At 38.8% G+C, this 22,484-nt stretch overlaps 2 protein-coding genes and 1 non-coding gene across 3 annotated transcripts; all 3 read left to right on the forward strand.

Moving 5' to 3' along the window:
• The first annotated feature begins 926 nt into the window (after window positions 1-926).
• On the forward strand, window positions 927-8,396 carry LOC111581178 (antihemorrhagic factor cHLP-B-like). Its single transcript, XM_023289225.3, has 7 exons — window positions 927-1,200; window positions 2,393-2,506; window positions 2,854-2,941; window positions 3,568-3,734; window positions 3,999-4,106; window positions 6,043-6,129; window positions 7,310-8,396. The coding sequence occupies exons 1-7, from the start codon at window positions 991-993 to the stop codon at window positions 8,054-8,056; spliced, it is 1,521 nt and encodes a 506-aa protein (XP_023144993.2). The 5' UTR covers window positions 927-990; the 3' UTR covers window positions 8,057-8,396.
• Window positions 8,397-11,141: 2,745 nt separating this feature from the next.
• LOC111581182 (fetuin-B-like) lies at window positions 11,142-18,676 on the forward strand. Its single transcript, XM_023289232.3, has 8 exons — window positions 11,142-11,278; window positions 11,465-11,665; window positions 11,915-12,028; window positions 13,391-13,469; window positions 14,570-14,736; window positions 16,912-17,025; window positions 17,452-17,586; window positions 18,232-18,676. Exons 2-8 carry the CDS (start codon window positions 11,468-11,470, stop codon window positions 18,487-18,489), a joined length of 1,065 nt encoding a protein of 354 aa, XP_023145000.2. The 5' UTR covers window positions 11,142-11,278; window positions 11,465-11,467; the 3' UTR covers window positions 18,490-18,676.
• A 3,414-nt stretch (window positions 18,677-22,090) lies between these two features.
• On the forward strand, window positions 22,091-22,162 carry trnah-gug (transfer RNA histidin (anticodon GUG)). The gene has a single exon. It is a non-coding gene; the product is annotated as a tRNA-His (tRNA).
• Window positions 22,163-22,484: the final 322 nt, after the last annotated feature.

Raw genomic sequence — 22,484 nt, forward strand, 5'->3', positions numbered from 1 at the left:
TGCACAGGCACAATTTTCATTATCTGACATTCTTAAGATCACAGCTATGTCAAAATTGGGCCATTGATTTGCTCCATTAGAGTGTAGTAAGCCATCATGCGCCCCCTGTTGGAAACTAAGAATATTACATGAAATTGCTCGCTTGGCCAAAAATGGACAAATGACACAATCTGGTAGAAAACATTAAAAACTACAATTTTAAAGTGTTGAGTTTAGAATGAAAGCAATTTTACCTAACTTTTATGATTTAGTACTGTGAATAATAAGGAATTTTAAAATGTAGTATTCTTGGGTTTCAGTTGGCCAGAAGTGGCCACGATGGAGCCAAGTGGTACAATTCTATGTATACAGTATATATTTAAAGAGCTGAAGTTGAAAAACATCTGAAAAAAATCCAGACCCTTGGGGAATTTCATTCTATGAGCATTCATACAGCTAAAATGGTCAAAAAAACAAAGTGAAGTGGACACATATGGCCAGCATAGAGCCCAGAAAGTTAACTTTTAGATTGTCTCCTGTGTTGCTGAAAATTGCAAATGCTAATTTTTTTTAACAGTGATGCAGCTTTGTCCTTGCTGAAACTAAACTCAATGCCAAGAGTGGATCGAGTGACTTCCATTCCACTGATTGTCCCTATTGATCCCAAAAAGGGTTGATTATCTCCCTGCTGATAAGCTCCATTGTGCAAGTCCGTACAGTAGCTGATTGGTTGGTGGGTTGATAGATGAGCTGCAGCATTCCTAGATAGGACCTTGTGTTTAGAGAGGGGATTGGGTGGGGGGGGGTCGGGGTCAATGGTCATATTTACTCAGGTTGACAGGAGGGGCAGTGATTTTGTGAGAGTGTATGAGTGTGTTTATGTGAGTGAGACAGAGTGAGTGTGCATACAGTAAACAGTATCAGGATATAAAAGGTCACCCTATCCTTCTGTGAGCATCTCCCTGTGCAGCCGGAGCGTGACAGTGTGTTTGAGAGAGACGGGCCTTTACCATGAAGTCCTGGGTGCTGTTGTCCCTGTTGCTGGCTGTGGGGTGCGTCCGTGGGGCACCGGTGGACCAGCATGGCGTGGAGCAGGGGTCATGTGAAGATGCATCGGCGAAGGGGGCTGCTGAGCTGGCTCTGACCAAGATCAACCAGGACCGCAGTGAGGGCTACATCTTCAGCCTGCACCGCCTGTCCAACGTCCACACGGCAAAACACGTAAGTCATTGATCCCCTGCCACGATGCCACAGTATGTTCTCCTCTAGAACTAAGGCTATTTAATGAGGAATTCCTATCTGGTATAACAACTCTGGATCACTGTCCACATCTAAGATTCATTCATTTATTCAAATATAATGAAAATGAGTGATTGAAGTGCCAAAGAAAGTACACAAGATCCAGAAATTTAAAGTGCATTGGCCAAAAGTGGCACAAAAGCACCTTTTTAAAAAAATGCATGATTAAATGCCGAATTTAAAATGTTTATGTCAATTATTCATGAGACATTGATATAGATATTGTAAATAATGTAACATGTCTTGAGTAATGCAGTTAGGATTATATTCAATTAGAAAATATTTAGAGCAAATGTTAAGACCCTGTTACATGTGATGTTTTCTGTGTGTGTACATTCACAATCAAGCTGAGAAATAAAAGATTACTCTAACAAATACATATGGGAGGGACAACTAACAAAAAATGTACATTTCAGAGGGATAGTGGGGGATTTTTAAGCATGTGCTAAGTGGCTAGTGCTCTTGCGCTAACCAAAGTTCCTCCTCTTTTTTGATAGTGTGAAGTCACCTAGAGCTTTTGAGATTAAATGGCCAAAATCTTTCAAATTATGTTGGAGTCATAAACATCTCGATTGAAACCAACACCAGTTCTTTATCTTGTGATCACCCAAAATTGTTTAATTCTAATGAATATATAATGCTTGCAGTCAGTAAACATTGCTATTGAATGTGTTCTAAAAAAAATGTGAAACTGCAACTCGACCAGATGTGTAGAACAAGAATTCTACATCCGTTTGCATCAGAGTAGGTGGCCTCTTCAGTGTGTGGGTTGTGTTTTATGAACAGACACAAATACATTCTGGGTGAAAAGGGTCTAGACTGTAAATCAGAATTTAGTCTGTTGGACAGATCAGTCCTAATTCAGATCACCGTTCATCAGTAAAAGACTCGGTCCATAAGAACCTGTACCTCAGCAAGTTGTGTAGTAGACGACAGACCTAATGTGACTTAGTGAAATATCAGGAGATAGCATGGATAATTGTTGTCATGGTAACATCAGTATCTGAAGGGAGAAACTTATTCAAGTTTCAGTTACCATCGCTCATACAATGTCACATTTTTGTGTGTACATTCTGTGTGTGTGTGTGTGTGTGTGTGTGTGTGTGTGTCACAGGGAGAGACTGGTGTGGTTTTCTACTTGACTCTGGACGTTGTGGAGACCAACTGCAGTGTTCTCAGCAGGAAGGACTCGAAGGACTGTGAAGCTCGTCCCACGGACAGCACACCGGTTAGAACACAAAAACACACACTCTTGGATGTCGACGACAACTTCAACAAAAGTTCACATTCATGCACACAGTGAATATGCTACTATTGCAGCCTTTTTCCACACAAAAGAAACAAGTTTTATTCTGTTTACAACCTTAAGACTTAAGGTTTCTTTATATTAAGTGACTGTTGTTAGTTCTGTTAGATTTTTTTTTTTTTTTTTACACACCTCACTCAAATCAACATGACTGTCTGTATTACAAACATTAAACCATAAAACACTGTCAAGGTTAATTATATTAATTCAAAATCCAAATATAAGTCTTTGTATGTGCAGCATACTGAATATCGTATTTGCCTTCGCAGGTATATGGACAGTGCAAAGCTGCCATCTACATCAATAAGGTTAACAGAGTGGTGCGTCTCTACAAGTACAACTGTGTGGTCAGACCAGGTATAAATAATACTGCTTTTTTTTTTTTTTTTTTTTAATCCACCTGAAATATCAAGAAGAACAATTTACAGTTAGTTGTACACTACCATTCAAAAGTTTGGGGTCACTTAGAAATGTCCTTATTTTTGAAAGAAAAGCAGTTTTTTTTTCAGTAAAGATAGCATTAAATGAATCAGAAATACAGTCTAGACATTGTTAATGTGGTAAATGACTATTCTAGCTGGAAACGGCAGATTTTTAATGGAATATCTACATAGTGGTACAGAGGAACATTTCCAACAACCATCACTCCTGTGTTCTAATGCTACATTGTGTTAGCTAATGGTGTTGAAAGGCTGATTGATGATTAGAAAACCCTTGTGCAATTATGTTAGCACATGAATAAAAATGTGAGTTTTTATGGAAAACATGAAATTTTCTGGGTGACCCCAAACTTTTGAAGTGTAGTGTATTTAAAACACCTCCACACATTTTCTCCTTGGTAGACTTGGAGTTTAAAACTAAATGAAATGCATCTTCTTCCAACTCTGTATTTTTCTGACACTGAAATTTGGTGGACTGAGACGTTTTGTGCAAACCAATCTTCACATGTATGCGCATCCAAAACTACTTTTCTTTCTTTTTAGTTCCTGCAGCAAGGGTGAATGAGATTTGTCCCGACTGTCCAACTCTTATTGCCGCTGACAACGAAGAGGTCCAAAAGGCTGTGGCTCTCTCGCTGGAAAAGTTCAACAAGGAGAGCAAGCTGGCCAATCGTTTCACTGTGCTCAAAGTCAGCCGTGCTTCCTCCGGGGTAAGTTTTTTACATGTCCAGTAAAAACACCAAGATATCACATGACGTAATGTGTTCACCCATTGTATACTGTAAGTATTCTGAAGACAGGGGCAATACAAAGAATATGGTGGTTGTATTCCATCAAATCACAGAGTGGCTGTCTGTTTATATGTCTCCTGCTTACTTACTAGCTACTTGACCAACGCCTGACCAAACAATTCATATTGTTATACCCATTCCTTTGTTGAAGTTTTCTATCTTTCTGTGTCTGTGTGTATCCAGATGGCCATGAATATGTATTACAATGCAGAGTATACCATCCAGGAGACCACCTGTGGACAGAACGCAGACCCGGCTGATAAGTGCCCCCCTATGGAGTGCGAGTTTGCTGTGAGTCATGACAAATTGCTATTTTCCAGTATTTTATCCCATTTTGTCTTGATCAAGCAGTCTATTTCAGCTAGAGAAGGGTTTGCTATGCATTGTGCAAAGAGATGTAGCAATCTTTAATGCCGATTAGTGATTTGGTTCATCACTTAAACTCTCCGTTACTTTTCAAGATTGTTTCTCTGTTATTATTTGATAGTACCAACTGTATTTAGCATACTTACACTACCGTTCAAAAGTTTGGGGTCACTTAGAAATGTCCTTATTTTTGAAAGAAAATCAGTTTATATCAATGAAGATGACATTAAATGAATTAGAAATACAGTCTAGATATTGTTAATGTGGTAAATGACTGTTCCAGCAGGAAACAGCTGATTTTTAATGGAATATCTCCATAGGGATACAGAGGAACATTTCCAGCAACCATCACTCCTGTGTTCTAATGCTACATTGTGTTAGTTAAACATGTTGAAAGGCTAATTTATGATTAGAACACCCTTGTGCAATTATGCGAGCACATGAATAAAAGTGTGAGTTTTCATGGACCCCCCAGGGGTCAGTTCTGGGCCCTCTACTATTCTCCCTTTATATGCTACCCCTGGGGTCGATACTTAGGAAGCATGATATTCCTTTTCACTACTTTGCTGATGATGTGCAGGTGTACTTGCCATTAAAGGTCCCTTCTAAGGAATCTCTTCATGCTGTGTTTAATTGTATGAGGGATATAAAAACATGGACAGACTTAAATTTCTTAAGATTAAATGAAAAGGAACTGAGACTGTCCTGTTGGGTCACCCTGACCTGGTCCATGTCCTTGCCATCTCCCTTGGTCCACTAGCACCTTATATATGATTGCAGGCTAGGAATCTTGGTGTTGTTATTGATGAGGCGTTTGAATTAGACAAACAGATCAGCTCAATGGTCAAGGCTAGCTTCTTTCAGCTTCGGCTTCTAGCCCAAGTCAAACCCTATCTAAGACAGGCTGATCTAGAAAAAGTTATCCACATTTTTACTACATCGAGCCGAGACTATTGGAACTCCCTGTATGTTGGCATCGGCCAGTCGAAACTTAACCATCTGCAGCTTGTTCAGAATGCAGCAGCTCATCTCCTAACCCGGAGAAAGAAACACGGGCACATAACGCCAGTGCTTTCCTCTCTTCACTGGCTTCCGGTTAGGTACAGGATTTTTTTAAAGATTCTTTTATGTGTTTTTAAGTCTTTTAATGGACTGGCCCCAGAATATTTATCTGACCTTGTTAAGATGCATCAACCCTTCAGAGCCCTTAGGTCAGCTGACCAGATGGTCCTGGACAACAGAGGAGATCGAGCCTTTGCAGTTGTGGCTCCTACACTGTGGAATGCTTTTCCCCTCTCTGTGTGGTCTGCAAATAGCCTCTCCATTTTTAAAACACATCTTCAGACCCACTTGTTCACTCTGGCCTTTGGCTGAGCAGTGTCACCTTTAATGGATCTTTTATCTGTTTTATTTTACTGTCTTATTGTTTTGCTTTTATTGTTTCCATATTGTTGATTATTTTACCATAAAGCACTTTGGTTGGCCATAGGCTTTTTAAAAATGCTATATAAATAAATCTGACATTGACATTGACAATAACATGGAAAACATGAAATTGTCTTGGTGACCCCAAAATTTTGAATGGTTTTGAACACTCTGACCTAACTTTTTGAGAGAAATGGCAAAATGAAAGTCTATTTGGCATTCAAAATTGCAATAAATCAGGCAATTACTTGAGATGTTAATGCTGAAAAAAGACCTCCTGAAGCATCCTTCCTTTTCTGCTCTCAGTGAACAACTTTATTATAGCAAAGGATTAGTTTAAAATTGAGTTTGTTTAACTATTAAACTAATGTCAAAGGCACAGCTCTTCCTCCACTCTCTCGTCTCTCAATAGTTTTTGTCATTCTTGTCTCCTCAGCACAAGGGCTTCTGTAAGGCATCTCTGTTCTACTCTCCCTCTGGTGATCCAGAAACCAGTGTAGATTGTGAGATCTATGAGCCTGAGGTAAGACTCAGTAAAACATGTCCATATTTTTTTGATGTCTTTCTGTAGTCCAGTTTTACCTGTAATTCTTTTAGCGTGTCTTACACATTTCTGTAAATTACAGATGATAACAAGTAAAATGACAGAAAAAAGTATTCATTTACATGTTAAACATAAAATATAAAAAAAATTTAAAACTAGCCAAACTGCAAAAAATGTACACTTCAAAAACCTGTGATAATGAATAAATAATAATTTGTTCTTCTACAACATTAAACTGTCAAATTATAACATTTTTACTTTGTTTGTATCAGCAAATACTGATACTTTTCAGATATTTGCCATTATTAAAGGGAAATTATGTACATTGAGGATTGAAAAATTTTATTTATACATCGACTGTATAGAAATCTGACCAAAACTCTACATAATGTTCACATTAAAAAATGTATACTTTTTAATGCAGTAGTTAATTCTTTTAGTATGTGACCATAAAATTACACTGTTTGCATTTAATTCAGCTAAATTATGGTTGTTTTTGTCACTATTTGAAAGAAAAATTGTTCTATATATATATAATAAGGATTGAAGAACACGTAATCAAGTTTTGTTGGATTTGAAATTTGTTGTTTTTACAGTGTACTCTTTGATTTAAATTTATAAGAAGTACATATGAATGTAGAGGTGTAGATTTTAGAGTTTGACTTTAGTCAGCAAAAGTAAGACTTAACCCTGTTTCTGTGGATTTTTGATTTTTGTTCATTTGCTCAAAGGGACACAATATGGGACTGGAAAATTCACAAATCATAGTTGAATACACTTTTTGTCAAATTCAATGAATATCTTCTCACTATATGCTAGCCGAACATTCTGTTTACATAGTTAGACAAAGTCCAGTGCCCTAGCTCTGTAAATGAAAACAAGTCTCATTCTGTTCCACACAGCCCTACCCCAGGCAGAAAGGGGACAGAAGCCACAATGATCTGGCAAATACTATCTAAATAAGCTAGCTAGCAAAATATCAACAATCTTTCCCTCGAATTACAGACTGCAGTTTTAAAGAGCTTTGCATTCTGTGTATGCAGTCAATCGTTATGATTCTAACTATGGAAATAGTAAAGGTTACACATGTCTTACTCCACCAATTCACCAAAACGTGAATGTGTCACCTCTTACTTTATTATATTTATGTGTTCTACAGGCTGCTGACAGAGAGAAGAAACTGCACCTGCTGGGCGGATCGACCGACCACAGCCACAATGACACACACCCACACAGCCAAGCGCATGACCAAGCCCACGCTGCAGACCAGACACACTCACACGACCACGTGCACGACCACACCAAGAGCCACTCTCATCACGACCAAACCCACAAGCACGCTGACGGCAGCGACCACCACCACACACACGACCATGCCGCAGGCAGCCCCCACAGGCACGCTCACGACCACTCCCACGACCACGGGCACGGCCACGACCACGTGCACACTCATCATGCCAAGGCGCACAACCACAGTGGCGATTTTCCTAACCATCACCACGACTACAAGCATGCCGATGGCGTGCACACCCACGAGCACGACCACGAGCTGGCTCTGGATCACGACCACAAGCACGCTCACCTGCACGAACACGAGCACCATCACCATCACCACGACCACACCCACGAGACCGCAGTTCACGACCACCCAGAGGGTACGGTGAGGACCCTGCCCTCCATGGACCAGCCCATGACCCTGCCTGCCTTCCCTGACGTTCCTGCCGGTGGTCCTGATGGTGGAGTCACCCTGCCCCTCAAGCCCGACCCCCAGATTCCCAACATGACAGAACCCACCATCCAGGCCTTCCCAACCGCAGTCTCAGCCCAGTGTGCCCCTCCCGCGAAAGGAGAGACGCTGGTGGAGAAACTCTTCGAAGAGGACCCCACGTTCAAGGCAGCTGCATAAGGTGGTCGATGGAACTCAACTGGGAACTGATGTGAAAAAAAAAGCGCAAAGAAACGACTCTGTGAAGTGAAGGAAACCCATTTGACATTTGATACATTTGTATTTAACACATCAATGTAACAAACCTCAACTGTTTCCTTGGGCTGAGCTGGTCGAAATCATGATCTGCTGTAAGCACATAGCATGTGATCTTTTTTGTCTCTCTTCAACCATCTAATAAAGAGCAAGTGCATAAAAAACAGTACATCAACACGAACATCAGCCTGTTTTTTTTTTATTTTTTAAATGTTTCTATTTGTATGTAATTCATCATATATAATAAAATAAGAGCTAAACTGGTCATTTTCTCATTAATAATCCCTCCAGCTGAACACAGCATGTTCACATTCACATGGACAAAGCATTTTTAACAATGTAGATGTAGATTTACATTTAAACTCCAGCCAGCAAACAACATGTTTTCTGTATTTGTATATTATCTGTTCTTGGCTGCACAAAAGAATAAATTACGACATAAATACCTGTGTGCTATTTTTGTGTTGATCAAGGCCAAAGTGATTCAGTGTTGATTCAGTGTACTTGTCCCCAACGTGAACAAACAGCTCCCACGGGGTTCCTGGCATTGATGTTACTGCTGTTACTGCTGCCAAACAAAAAGACCATGAAAATACTGTGTGAAAGGCTGCTGGTTACATGACAACCGTTAAATTATCCTAAGAAACTCACAGCATTCCCAGGAACCAAAGTACATCAAAATGTCTGTTTTACATATTTTTTATCTGATAATATCCATACATACGTCCACCTACAGGCTGGTAAATATTGCATAGAAACAGTTAATAGTAACCTAAGTCATGTTTGCACACTTCCCAGTCTGAGCTTTTTCGTTGCAGAGTTTTTCATTAAACCTTTCTGCTGCTGTGTAAAGGAAAGACGAGGGAGACGGTAGAAACATCTAGAGAAAGCACTTGGACTGAGCAGACCTCCACATGCTGCAAAATCCTTTAAGGTTGTTATTCAGCATCTTAATTCAGAGCTGCATCACAGAGCACAACACAAAACTGCTCATTTTAAGACTAAATTCTGGAAGATGTTATGTCTATAGGCTTATAGACTGATAAACTGAGCAAAAGAGCAGATCAATTTGTCTCACGACCGCTGTTATTGCCCTTTGAATTTGTCACGTTGATCCAGCACCGCCTAGTGGTATAATGTAGATATGACATGGGATTGAACTAAATTTGTTTGCAGTAGAATATGGAAGAGGTTAAACCCATGCATCCATCCATTATCACCAGTCTATCAGAAGGCTACACATAGAGACAAACAATCACACTCACAGACAAGTTAGAGTTACCAATTAACATCAGCATGTTTTTGAACTGCGGGAGGAAGCCGGAGTACCTGAAGGAAACCCATGCATACACATGGAGAACATGCAAACTCCATACATAAAGATCCCGGGAACGCCAGGACGTGAACCAGGGATCTTCTAGTTGCTAGGCGACAGCTCTAACCATCAATCCACTGTACAGCCCCTAAGAGGTCAAACCACTGCGTGAAAAATGTGAACAATATTCTGTAATAGGTCAAGGAGTCACTAAAATATGGTTCAGGTTAGTTGCCATCTAGGAGCGACTTGATAAAAGTAGTCCTGCTCGAACATAACCCCAGAGGCATTATCTTGAACACATATTAGTAACATGAGCTTTACACATTCAGCAAACAGCTGCTATCTGTGTTGTAGTCGGACTCACATTCCAGATGTCTATGAGTTGTTATGAGCTCCTCTAGATAATGGTTTTTCTCTCTGAACTACCCATATGATGATCAATAAATGCTCTCATGATAAAATATTTCACCAAAAATCAAAGAATCCAAAAGTCCAAAAGCTGAAAACAGATTTGTGTCTCAGAACTTTTCTTCTTGACTCTCCAGTAATCACGTTTTATCTACTGTACATCCCTGTATATGAAAATAGATGTAAATTAATTTAAACTAGCTCCACCTGCAGCAGCTACAACAGTATCAATAATCTGCATTTAGTAATAAGAATCTAATTATGTCATCAATAAGAGGGACCAAACCAGTACCTTTTCTTGAACACTTTAAGTCCTTTGTACCACTAATACTGCTAATATAGACATACTTTTACCTAAGTGGACTTTTTATCACAGGACTTTGACTTGTAATTGAAGATTTTAACACTGCTGTATTGGTATTTTTACTTTAATAAATGATCTAAATACTACTAATACTTCTACTACTGGATCAATCACAATAATCTGACAAAAGCCTAAAATTAAGCTGTTGGTCCACATTTTAATGAAACAGTCCAATGCAGACAGTTATGACTGAAGGACATCTCCCTAAAAATGCCTTTAACCACACATTTATCATACCTAAACTTTTTCAGTTCTGATCAAGCCACATCTTTTCAGACAAACAAAGCCAAAAAATGGCAAAAAGACACAGCCAGAGAGTGTCCAGTGGTGGCCATGACTGCTGCCCACAAGTAATGGGGAAATGCCTTACAAAGAATCCTATCTATTCAGCATAAAGGTTCATACTGAATGTGATTTCTAGAACTATATTTGTAATCTAAATGCTCACAGTGAGTTACCATAAGTGACCCAAAATACTATTTTCCCTACAATACTGTCACACCGACAAAAATAAACAAAAGCCCAAAATGAATACTGGTTTTAGCATGTTTTCCCCTATAAACTGTTTGACTACACTGAAACATTAGGTCGTTGTATTTGATACTAATAATTTGAATTTGTCATTTGCAAATATCATAAGGAGTTGGCCTGACAAAATAAACAGCTGATTTCAAGAAAACATACATTTTTGTATGATAATTGACATGCATATGGGCAGTGAAGAAGTGCTGCAGAAAGTACTTGCAAATTTATCTACACTTTCTTCTTGCTTCCTTCATGACTCAATTCTTAGTTTTCAGGATTTTTCAACATTGTTAGTGTCTCATTCAAGAAACAAGAAAGTAGGGGGCACTGTAGTTTAGGAGTTTTTCTCTGACTGAGATCATTTCCCCTGTTCCCCAGTGCACTATGACCCATCAGTCAGCCTGAGCCAGCCATTGGCCTACGGAGCAGCAGATAGCAGCTGTTTGCTCATCCTTTTGGGAAAGAGGGGAAAGTCCAGCATCAGTCTTACATGTGTCGGTCGAAACCCTGTCTGTAAAAACTAGGATTACAGGTATTGCAAAGGACGATTTCCAGAACCGTGCATGTGTTAGTCTAAATGTTGAATGATCTAACAGGATATGCTGTAGTTGTAGTATAGCTGGGTAAAATTAGGGTTCTTATGGTGCCCAATCTGTGTGTGCGTGTGTGTGTGTGTGTGTGTGTGTGTGTGTGCATGTTATGTGTATGTGTGTGTTAGAGGATGAGCGTGTACCTGCTGGTCCTGTGTCTGGCTTTATTGCAGCAGGAGGGAAGAGCCAGTCCAGACAAATCAGGCTGCAATAGCCCCGATGCAGTGAGAGTGGCAGAGGAGGCCCTGGAGCAGATAAACCAGGACAGGACAAATGGATACGTCTTGAGCCTCAACAGACTGTACGATCTGTCTCACACTCAGCAACAGGTTTGGATGAACACTCACACACACAATGCATGCACAAGGACATAAACAGGGCTCTACACCATCTTGCACTATGCAAAAATGCAGGATTTGCAAAATGTGTCTGGAAACAGCGGCTGGCCCAAGAGGCTCATTTGCAGAGCCTTAAAAAAAAAAAAAAAAGAAGCAATTAATCGTCATGCTTGCTTTATTAAATGTCAAATCACAATGTTGTGTTTGTTTGTGTGTGTCTGTGTGCGTGTGTGTCTCCAGGAGAAAGGTGGGTCACTCTACAAAATGACTATTGATGTCATGGAGACCAAATGCCACATTACCAGCAGGAAACCATGGAAACAATGTGAAGTCAGACAAATTGGAGATCTTCCAGTAAGTACAATACTTGTGCTACATATTCACTCAACAACATGAATGTTTTTGTTGTTGTTTTTAACAGAAGTAAGCCCAGTCAAAGGCTAAACAAGAACTCTACCTGCTATCTGAATATGGCTTTAGACTGTTGCCATGTTTATACTTTAATTATTGTATATTTTGTTTCTCCTTTCATCCTGCATTTAAAATGTTACTTGAGTACAATTTCACAAGTATTTTCAGAGAAAAATAGGTATCAAAAAACCACCCCTTTTAGAATGTTCTGTTACAAACACAGTAATTATTTATACTTGGATACTATTATTTAATGTTGTTGATGTTAGCAAATTGTAAATATTCTCTACAACATTTGGTGGTTTAACCTTAATCCTACCAACTGTGAGACCTTAGAGATGTATTTTCATGTCTTACAGGTTTATATCATTTCAATTATTCATGACCTTTTCAATCATTTTGTCCTAGATTGCTTTATTTCATTGTTTCAGTTTTTGTTTTAATCAATGCTTTTTGAAAAAATTCCAATGTTTTGAGGTCCTCGGGGACTCCATTCAAAAGTACCGAATTCCATCAATGCAATTAGAATATTATTTTGTGATATATAAATATTTAAGTTTACGTTTACAATGGCTGCTAATTTTTTGGCACTCATACTGATATTCTCATGTGCTCTGTCTGTAATATGAAGTTCTAAGAATTACAACAAATAATTCAATGCTACAAATGTTTTGTTCCTCTCAGATTAAATGCTTAGGTTCCATTAAACAGGATATGGCTGAAATAGTGTATCATGTACATGACTGATATGCAGCAGGGTTACCAGGACCATAGTAGCAGTTGATTTCATCATAAAATTATCACACAAATATCTGCTGAAATGGATTATACTTGGAATAATAGTGACAATTTGTTTAAAAGAAATGTTTTAGTTTTACACAAAATGCAAAATAACTGTAACCTTCCAAAAACAAAAATAATAAGTCTTTTCTATGGCATTAATTACATATTAGTAATGTTCTGAGGAGAAATAAGTGAATAGTTTGCCTTGACAGTTGTTCCTTATAGAAGTTTAAACTTGCGTTCTCCAAGGACTGCATTCAATGGTCCCTGAACGTAAATATGTTGGTAGGATGAGGGTTAATAAAGCTCTGTATCATATTGTATGATCTCATATGTATTGCAGGTATAATCTTAGCAGAAAAGAACTGTAAGTAACTGTGAATGTCATGTAAATATAGAGGAGTGAAAATGTGTAAAGACACTAAATGGAAATACTAATGTACTGTACATGATGTAGTAAGTTACTGTCCACGTGTTCATGTGTTCATATTTCCAGTATATAGGTGTGTGTGTGTCTTTCAGGTGTATGGAGAGTGTGAAGTGTCTGCTCACGCTGACGCTCAAGTCAAACTGCAAAGCTACTCCTGTACGCTTCGTGAAGGTAGTTTAAGCTCTAAAAGCCTTTAGCTGCTTTTTCTTCATTTCTACTTGAAAGACATCCTCTTATTCAATCAGTAGCATATGCCTCATCAAAACTGTATGTTAGAGAGAAAATAACAGCCTTGTAACAATGAGTCAGTGACACAGATTTTAACGAGCCTGTTAAGAGAATTCTCATCTGCATCTCAAGCAAATTTCATACAGCACAACAAAGCTGCTCATTTTAAATAAAGCAGCCTCTTCACTGAATGTACTACACTCAGTGATTTGTGGTGACACTGTTCTAGGGGTACAGGATGGGAAGGCTTCAATTCTAGCTTTAAGTCAGATAAGATTTTTTCTTTCATTTGACAAAACAAAAACACATTTGCAAAGTCTCAGTGGTAAATAGTATTTCAGGTCTATTTTATTCCTTCTTCACTGCTTTGATTTACATGAGGGTGTGAAGTTAAAGACATTTATATACACTGCCGTTCAAAAGTCTGGGGTCACCCAGGCAATTTCACATTTTCCATGAAAACTCACACTTTCATTCATGTGCTAACATAATTGCACAAGGGTTTTCTAATCATCAATTAGCCTTTCAACACCATTAACTAACACAATGTAACATTAGAACACAGGAGTGATGGTTGCTGGAAATGTTCCTCTGGACCCCTATGGAGATATTCCATTAAAAATCAGCTGTTTCCAGCTAGAATAGTCATTTACCACATTAACAATGTCTAGATTGGATTTTTGTTTCATTTAATGTTATCTTCATTGAAAAAAACTGTTTCTCTCTCAAAAATAAGGACATTTCTAAGTGACCCCAAACTTTTGAACGGTAGTGTATATTGAAATCTTTCTCTATATATGCTCTGCCACAAAATACCTTCCAGTTAGAAACTGAAGTGAGTGTTACTGTATGTTACTGAAATAATATTACATTTTATATACTGGCAAGTGAAGGATTACACATTTGGATAAAGTAAGCTCTCAGAGAGAAGAGAGTAATGCTGACAGGTGCATTCTGCAGAAGGGAATACCTGGCTCTGTGCTGTGAGTCTTTGCATCTGCTACTTTCCTTTGACCTTCCACCCTCTCCTTGCCTGTGTCTAGTTCCTGCTACTGCAGTGGTGGGAGTGTGTCCCGACTGTCCAACAGCTGACAACTTCAACGAGCCCGTCGTCAAGGAGACAGTCAATCTCTCACTGCAGCGGTTTAATGAAGAGAGTCACCTGGCCAACTACTTCACTCTGGAGAACATTACAAAAGCCAGTTCACAGGTTAAGGACAGGGGGGACTAATAATCAAGTAATTAAGTAATCAGTAACGGCCTGAGAGAGAAAATGAAGAAACAGGTTAATTACCAGCTAAGCCAAAATGATATAAGTAGACAGAGTTTGCCTCCAGAGACCAAGGATATATATTTGTTTAGATAAGAGTTGATGTGTTCACGAGTTAAAACGAACATTTCTGTCAACAGTATGTCTCCTGTTGCAAAGACAGTATTTGTTCTTTGGTTGCTCTGAAGTTCCTTATAATCTGAATTCATTTTAATCACTACTGAGATTCTCCTTTCATTTTCCTGTTCTCTTCAAAGAACCTGACATTTGATTATGCAATTTCTTTTATCTTTTTACTTTAGTCCAAATGATGTGTTCCTTATTTGAAGTGATATTTTTTATGACCATGAAACTTGGTACACCGGTACAGTTTTGGCCCCCGAATGCTTTGTGGTGGCTATTTGCTTTTGCCATCACCAGAATATGTTTTGCACCATATCATCTGAGCCAAACATGATGACACGGAAGCAGTGATGTCTGCCCATATCTTTTTTTCTAACCCTGCACAGTCAGTGTTAAGTGTGAAATAGTTTGGATGAGCTGTTTCCTGATAACATTTTAAAAGCTGCAAAGAGCAACACTGGACTGCCACATAATCGGTACCTTTTGTACGGGCACTGCACTGGTTCTTTCTCTTAAGCTAAGAAGGTCATGTTGATAAGTGCTCTACTCTTCACAGTCACTTTATTATCAGGGTTAAACACACATTCATTAGACACAATATGATGAATTTCAGGCTATAGGTACTGAAATACTGTGATTTTCCTCTAACTAAATCTTTGACTTCCCCTTAACAGTTTATGATACTGCACATGGTTTCACTGTAACCCCTGACCATCAAAACATATGGGCAGACATCTCCTTTTCGATGTTGTCATGTTTGATTTAGAAGTCAGGGTGTAAAATACATAATTACTCCGCCAAGGAATGCATCAGAGTTATGTGATGATCAGTGTTGGTTCCTCCCTAAAACGTCTGTAGAAGTGACACCAGAAAGAAGATTTACTTTCACAGATAGGTTATAAATCTCTTAATAGTAAGTGAAAATCTAAACAGCTACCTCCTTTATTATTACTCTGTCAAGGAACGCGGCAGAGTTATGTGATGATCGGTGTATGTTTTTCTGTCTGTCTGTTTATCTGGTAGCAACATTACTCAAGAACGGATTAATGGATTTGGATGGAATTTTCAGGGAAGGTCAGAAATGACACAAGGACCAAGTGATTAGATTTTGGCTGTGATGCAGCTTACAGTCTGGATCCATGGATTTGTCAAAGATTTCTGTTTCACTGCGAGATAGTGGCATGGCATCACTGTAACTATGACAACAAGTGAACACTACATCAGCTGCTTGCTGACGATCACATGATTGCGATCCTACTACAAATCCACTGCTGTGGATTTATCAGGACTTATTCTTCGGAAATGATACAAGGAACAACTGATTAAATTGTGGGGATGTTTCCAAGTCCCATCAATTCCCGCTGCCCGCTACATATTGAGGTCACATGATTCGGTATCTGTGCGTAATGTACTCATGCATAACACACACCTGTACTCAGAGCAAGGTCATTTTGTTTGTAGAATGGCCACATTCTATGTTGCCATAATTTCTGATCATCAATAACTAATAAACAAATGCTGCATTTATTTTTAAAAAATGCTGCATTTCTGACAATGCCATATGGGGAGAAAGAACAGCCTTGGTGGAGTACTGCGTTCTCTTAGTGCTTTTCTAGTTTGGTTACATTGAAAACTCTAACAGCTGCCATGAAGTGTTTTGCAATGTTCCAGGTCTTAAAGTTCAGATCACCAAGCTGTACAAGTGTACCAAGTTTCATGTTGTTACAAAAACATTATTTTGAAATATTACTTGGACTACTTTGAAAAGTGTCCGTGTTGACTTTTGATATCAAATATGCAGCATTTTATCTAACTGGTTGTCTTTGCTCATACTTGGTTGACAATATGTACGTTCAGAAAAACACGACTGCATTACATGTAAAATTGGACTTTTCCAAAAGCCAAAGCTTTGGTTAGTAGTTCACAAAGGGCTAGGAAGATTTACGTATGTGCCTGTGTAAGTGAATGCATTGTCTTTGTGTGCTTTGTCAGTGGGTTGTTGGTCCGGCTTACTTTGTGGAGTTCACCATAGTGGAGACGGTGTGTTCAAAGAAAACAGAGGCCAGTGAACTGAGCAGCTGCCCCCCTATGGACTGTCAGTTTGCTGTGAGTAGCACACAATGTAAATCTGAATGCATTAAGTGTGTTTACTAGATTAAACTGCACTTGCACAGCATTGCTTCTTTATTAAAATGCTTTCTACAGCATAAAGCTGAACAAGTGGCAATCATCTAATGGCTGCCTGTTAAATGTGCAGCTGTCCTGAGATGGTTGTTAACTGTACTGACAGAGGGTAGCTTTAAAAGCTGGAAATGGGAATACTAAATGTATATTATATGTATATTATATATTATTTGTACTGATAATGTAAAAGTTAAAGCTTATAATTTATCATATTTTACTTCTTTAAAGTTGTGGGGGTTGTTTTTGACTACCTCGTCCAAACTTCTTCTCATTGCTCTTAAGGCTCCAAACAAGTTGCTACAAAGTTGAAAATCCAGGCTCAGCTCTCTCTGATTTCTTGTCTCTCAGCATAGAGGCTTCTGTCAGGGCTCACACGTGGCTCATGAGGACCAGTTTGAAATCAGGAATCCTGTTGGGAAAAAGGACAACTCATTTCAGAATCGGAAGCCTGTAGAAGTGAAGTGTGAGATCTATGAACCTCAGGTAACTGCTGCAGCTGATGAACAGCACAATATCATGTAATACATCTGATGTTTAAAAATGTAGTGGGCCCAAAAGATTCATCCCATCTATTAATTTTACATCTCTGATGTCCTTACAGTGGATTGTTGGAGGCATTAATGCAAATTTCCAGTAACATACACTACTGTTCAAAAGTTTGGGGTCCTTATTGTTGAAAGAAAAGCAGTTTTTTTCAATCAAGATAATGTTAAACAATTAGAAATACAGTCTAGATATTGTTAATGTGGTAAATGACTATTCTAGCTGGAAATGGCTGATTTTTAATAGAGTATCTACACGGGGTACAGAGGCCTATTTCCAGCAACCATCACTCCTGTGTTCTAATGCTACATTGTGTGAGCTAATCACGTTGAAAGGCTAATTGATGATTAGAAAACCCTTGTGCAATTATGTTAGCATATACCCCAAACTTTTGAACGATAGTGTGTTTATGTTATTTTAACATGATTCAGACTTTGTATGAAGTGAAAGAGACACTTTTAGTGATGGAAAATACTCTGGAGCCCTACTTCGCATTTTAGTCTCTAGCTCATTTTTCTCAGTCATCAAACTACAGTTTCCTGAGACCAAAGAAGCTGTTTCTTAGTCTCTTCTCTTCCTCTGCAGGCTGCCACAGTGGAGGAACAAGGCCATGTAAATGCAGACAGCGGGCACACTGAGCCTCAGCATCACAACCACACACACCTGCACCCCCATGAGCACACACACTCAGGAGCAGCCAGCTCAGACATCACTGTCTCCAAGTCGCAAGGCTCCCTGGGGACTGTGGTGGATCAGCCTGCCTCTCCCAGATCTGCCCCCTCTGCCAGCTCCTGCCCCGGCCCTCGCAGACACAGCCTGGGTTTAGAGAGACTCAAGATCTGATTGGCTGCACTGATCTTTGTTCAGTTACTCAAACTGATTATTTTTTTTTCATGCATGTTATAATTAGTTGAAAAAGGGTGAGAAATTGCAACTCAAATATGGGAGGACAGTAACTTATACCAACAATAGTCCTTGTACAAAATCCGATTACACTGGATGTTTGATTAAAGTATTTACACAGCTGAAAGTTGTGTCATTTCTCAAGAATATCTTGGCAGACTGGAACTTAATTATTCAAATATATGCGTAGTGGAGTTCTGATTTGAAATGTAGTGATTTTTCTGCCTCAAACTGTAAGTTACTCGCCAAACTATGCAAGACATACAAAATATATCAACACCCATAAATCCACTTAAATCATAGATTAACATGCTCTTTACGACTCCCGAACCTGTCTGACAATGTTCACTTTTTGAAATTTTGCTTCAGCATTAAAGTAATCCAGGGGTCATTGTCTGTACAGCCATGAATAGTTTGGAAGTGCTAAAACTATTTTGGCATGTTTTAATGGAGACAGTTTGACAAAATGTAAACAAGGCTCTAGTTGTAGGTATAATTAATTGGCTGTTATTATTCCTGCCATCTCTCATTGTGTGCACATTATAAGTATTATAAAAGTTTACTTGACAGACTTAGAGCATGATGGTCCATCAAATTTTAAGACCAATTTTACCATTTATTTATTATTAAGCTGCTCTTAGACACAAAGATGTTTAAATGCTTGTTTCAGTTTACCTTCCTTCTTTACGTCACTGTCGTGAGATATCCAGATCTCTGAGGCCTAAGGCTGCAGGAGTTACTACACATTATTTTTTTTATCTACATGGTATATTGCACACACTGTATATTATATGCATAATTAATATCATATATGTTTGATGCCTCTGGAATTGAAGAGTCAAAATCTCTCCTCTCCTTTCTGAGTGTCTCACATTGAGTATGTGAGATCAGAGGGACAGAATATTACTGCCTCTACACTAAAATCTACACTTATCAATAACCAGCTGATCATAATGACAACCGTTGCCATTGTTTTTGAACACGGATGTATCTGAATGTGACTCACTGTAAGATTTAGAGCAAATCAACAACAGAAGAGTTCCAGACCAGCTGTGCTGGTTAAACAGCAAGTGAACAAGTAGCTGTAAGAGCCACCAATCCATCCACTGATCCATCCACTGATCCTGGATGTAGCGGTCTCCAATGGATGGCAGCTCCATCCTGGTGATGTACTGAGCACTTTCCATCTCCCTCTACAGCCTCAGGACCTGTCAGGATACTCTCAGTGGTTGACCTGCATTCTAAAACATAGTTTAAGGGACCTTTTTCCTACCATTCAATTAAATTCATGGCTGCACAATATTTAAAAAAAAAAAAAAAAAAAAAAAAAAAAATCTAATTTGCTGATTTAGATGCACATTTTAAGTTGCAAACATTATTTCGAGGGGTATTGACTTAATATTGTGTGTAATTTCAGCTTAAATTTGGGGTTGATTTAAAACTAAGTTCAGGTTGAGGTAGCTTCATCAAAATGGGTTGATGAATTTATTATTCTTTACCTTGAGGTCAGAAATTCAAGTCCTTTCTGCTACCTAATAACTGTTGAACAACTTAATGAACTTGTGTTCCTTGTTATTGTAATTAAGCACTTAACACTTACTATAAATAATTTGAAATAACCCACTGGAAAAATTACATTTTATGTGTAATCAGCTTAAAAGCTTTTGTTTATGCTACCAATTATTAAGTAAGTGGTACTTAACAATACCTTAGAGCAGCCCTATTCAATTAGCGGCCCGCGGGCCACATGCGGCCCGAAAGCAACCGTCGAGTGGCCCTAAAGCAACTGCCGAGTGATTGGGACTTGGGTCCGAGAAAAACAGAAAAACATCTTTCAGTAACACTGGCAAGTTCTTACAAAAATTCCAACATTATTGCAAACATTGAATGCAACACTTACCGTAACCTAGCAACTAACCCACAATGCATTGTGTTGAGGAGACGCGTTTGAAAAGTTAAGCAGTTCTATACAGGCGAAAATGGCAGCATGTCTTTTTCTATCCTGAAACGACAAATCGGCGAGGAAAACCGTCGGTTTAATCCTGCGTGGACTGACAAGTGTATATTTATTTACCACCAAGTCCGAACGCCAAACCAATGCGTTTACTCTGCAACGAGTGCGTTGCAGCGCTGAAAGATTATCATGTCCGAAGACACCACGTTGGAAAAACATGCCGCGTTTCGGACAAACTTTCCCGAGGGATGTCATGAGAGAGCGGCTATAATTCAGAGTTTGACTGCATCTTACAACCGGAGCTGTACTACAATGAAGCGGACCTGCACAGCTCAGGAAAGGGCCACGAAAAAGAGGCCGTTCACAGACTCAGAAACTGAAGGACTGCATGTTGGCTGTCGTGGATGAAGTTTTAACGGACGATAAAGTTAAGACGAGTGTGACATCTGCTATCAAACAGGTCTGACACGTCAAACATTCTCGCCACAGATGTCTTCGAGACATGGTAAGTGCAACAAAGCAGCGTGCTGTAGCAGACACTAAAGGTAGTTTTATGTATTTATGTGACTATTTTCTGTTCACCTATTATAAGTTTAATATTTAAGAAAGACATTTTGTTTTGACAGTTATTTCACTTAGTATCACTTTATTGTGCACTTTGATGTCAGCTTTATTTCGTTTCAAAGGGATAGTAACTATCACTGTGCCTACTGTTTATTTTTTTGATTATATGCACTGAAGATGTGACTGTCTCAGATGAGACCAAATATGGACAGGGACAGACTCTGTTTTTTGTTATTTCAAAAGAAAAAAAAATGTCTCAAGTTCTGAAAAGTTAATGTTAACCAAGTTACTTTTTAATGCACTTTGAGATGTGACCAAAACAAAAGACGGTGTTTCTAATCGGCACTTAGTTTTTATGTTCATATGCACCTTAACCTGTGCTTATATTTACCTATCAAAATGTGTTGAAGTTGTGTGTTTGAAATGTAAAATTTAAAGAAGCAGTATTTCAGCACAGGTTTAGTTTAAGTACTGCTCTTCTATTGTGTTTATGTCCTTTTGGATGTGGCAATACGTTAGTAAACATCCAGTGTTTTTGTTATCTTATCTGTTTGTGTTTATTTTAAATGGTTAACTTTGCTCACTGTCTGCTAAAAACGTCCGGCCCAGCTCATGTTCTTAGTCTGAAAATCCGGCCCGAGTCAATTTTTAATTGAATAGCCCTGCCTTAGAGTATGTAGAAGTTGCAGAGTCCCATTTACTATTTGTTAAACATTGTTGAACATGACAGTAAATTGTGGCCTCTGTCGAGATGCTCTTTGTGTGAATGGCTTCAATGACACTGAACAACCGAATTATAATACTTACTGAAGTTAGGGGGAAAAAAAGTCCAGTGTAGATTGGAGTCACATGACATGAAAGTTGAGACACACCTACCAAAATATTACGATTGGTCTGTTGAGCAAGCAGTCGCAGCTTAAAAAAAAAAAAAAAAAAAAAAAAAAAAAAAAAGATTTTCACCTTTTGCAAGATGGCGGTCCGGATCAGCTGTGCCGTCTCTCATGTCTACCCACCCAACAGCTCGCCGTGATCGTATAGTGGTTAGTACTCTGCGTTGTGGCCGCAGCAACCCCGGTTCGAATCCGGGTCACGGCAACTTTTTAAGGATTACTGCGACTCCTGTAGAGGGGCAGAGTGGACTGCAAAAAATAACGATTTGAAATGGGTTTCAGTAAACATGGCTTAGAATGATAAATAAAGTATTCTACTTGAGAGGAACACATTGACTGTGTAAAGAAATGTGTCCTGATAATACCAGCAAATGCAGATCTCGAAGTGATTTTAGTCTTTAAGTTAAAAAGAAAAGCTGTAAGGTGCCATTTCTTTAAATTAAAAAAAGTAATTTAAATGATACATATATGTGCTTTTTGGAGCCAAGGCCCCAGCAAATGGAAAGAAAATGTACTTTGAGTTCACA

The sequence above is a fragment of the Amphiprion ocellaris genome, chromosome 2 (assembly GCF_022539595.1).
Source record: "Amphiprion ocellaris isolate individual 3 ecotype Okinawa chromosome 2, ASM2253959v1, whole genome shotgun sequence".
Classification (NCBI taxonomy): domain Eukaryota; kingdom Metazoa; phylum Chordata; class Actinopteri; family Pomacentridae; genus Amphiprion; species Amphiprion ocellaris.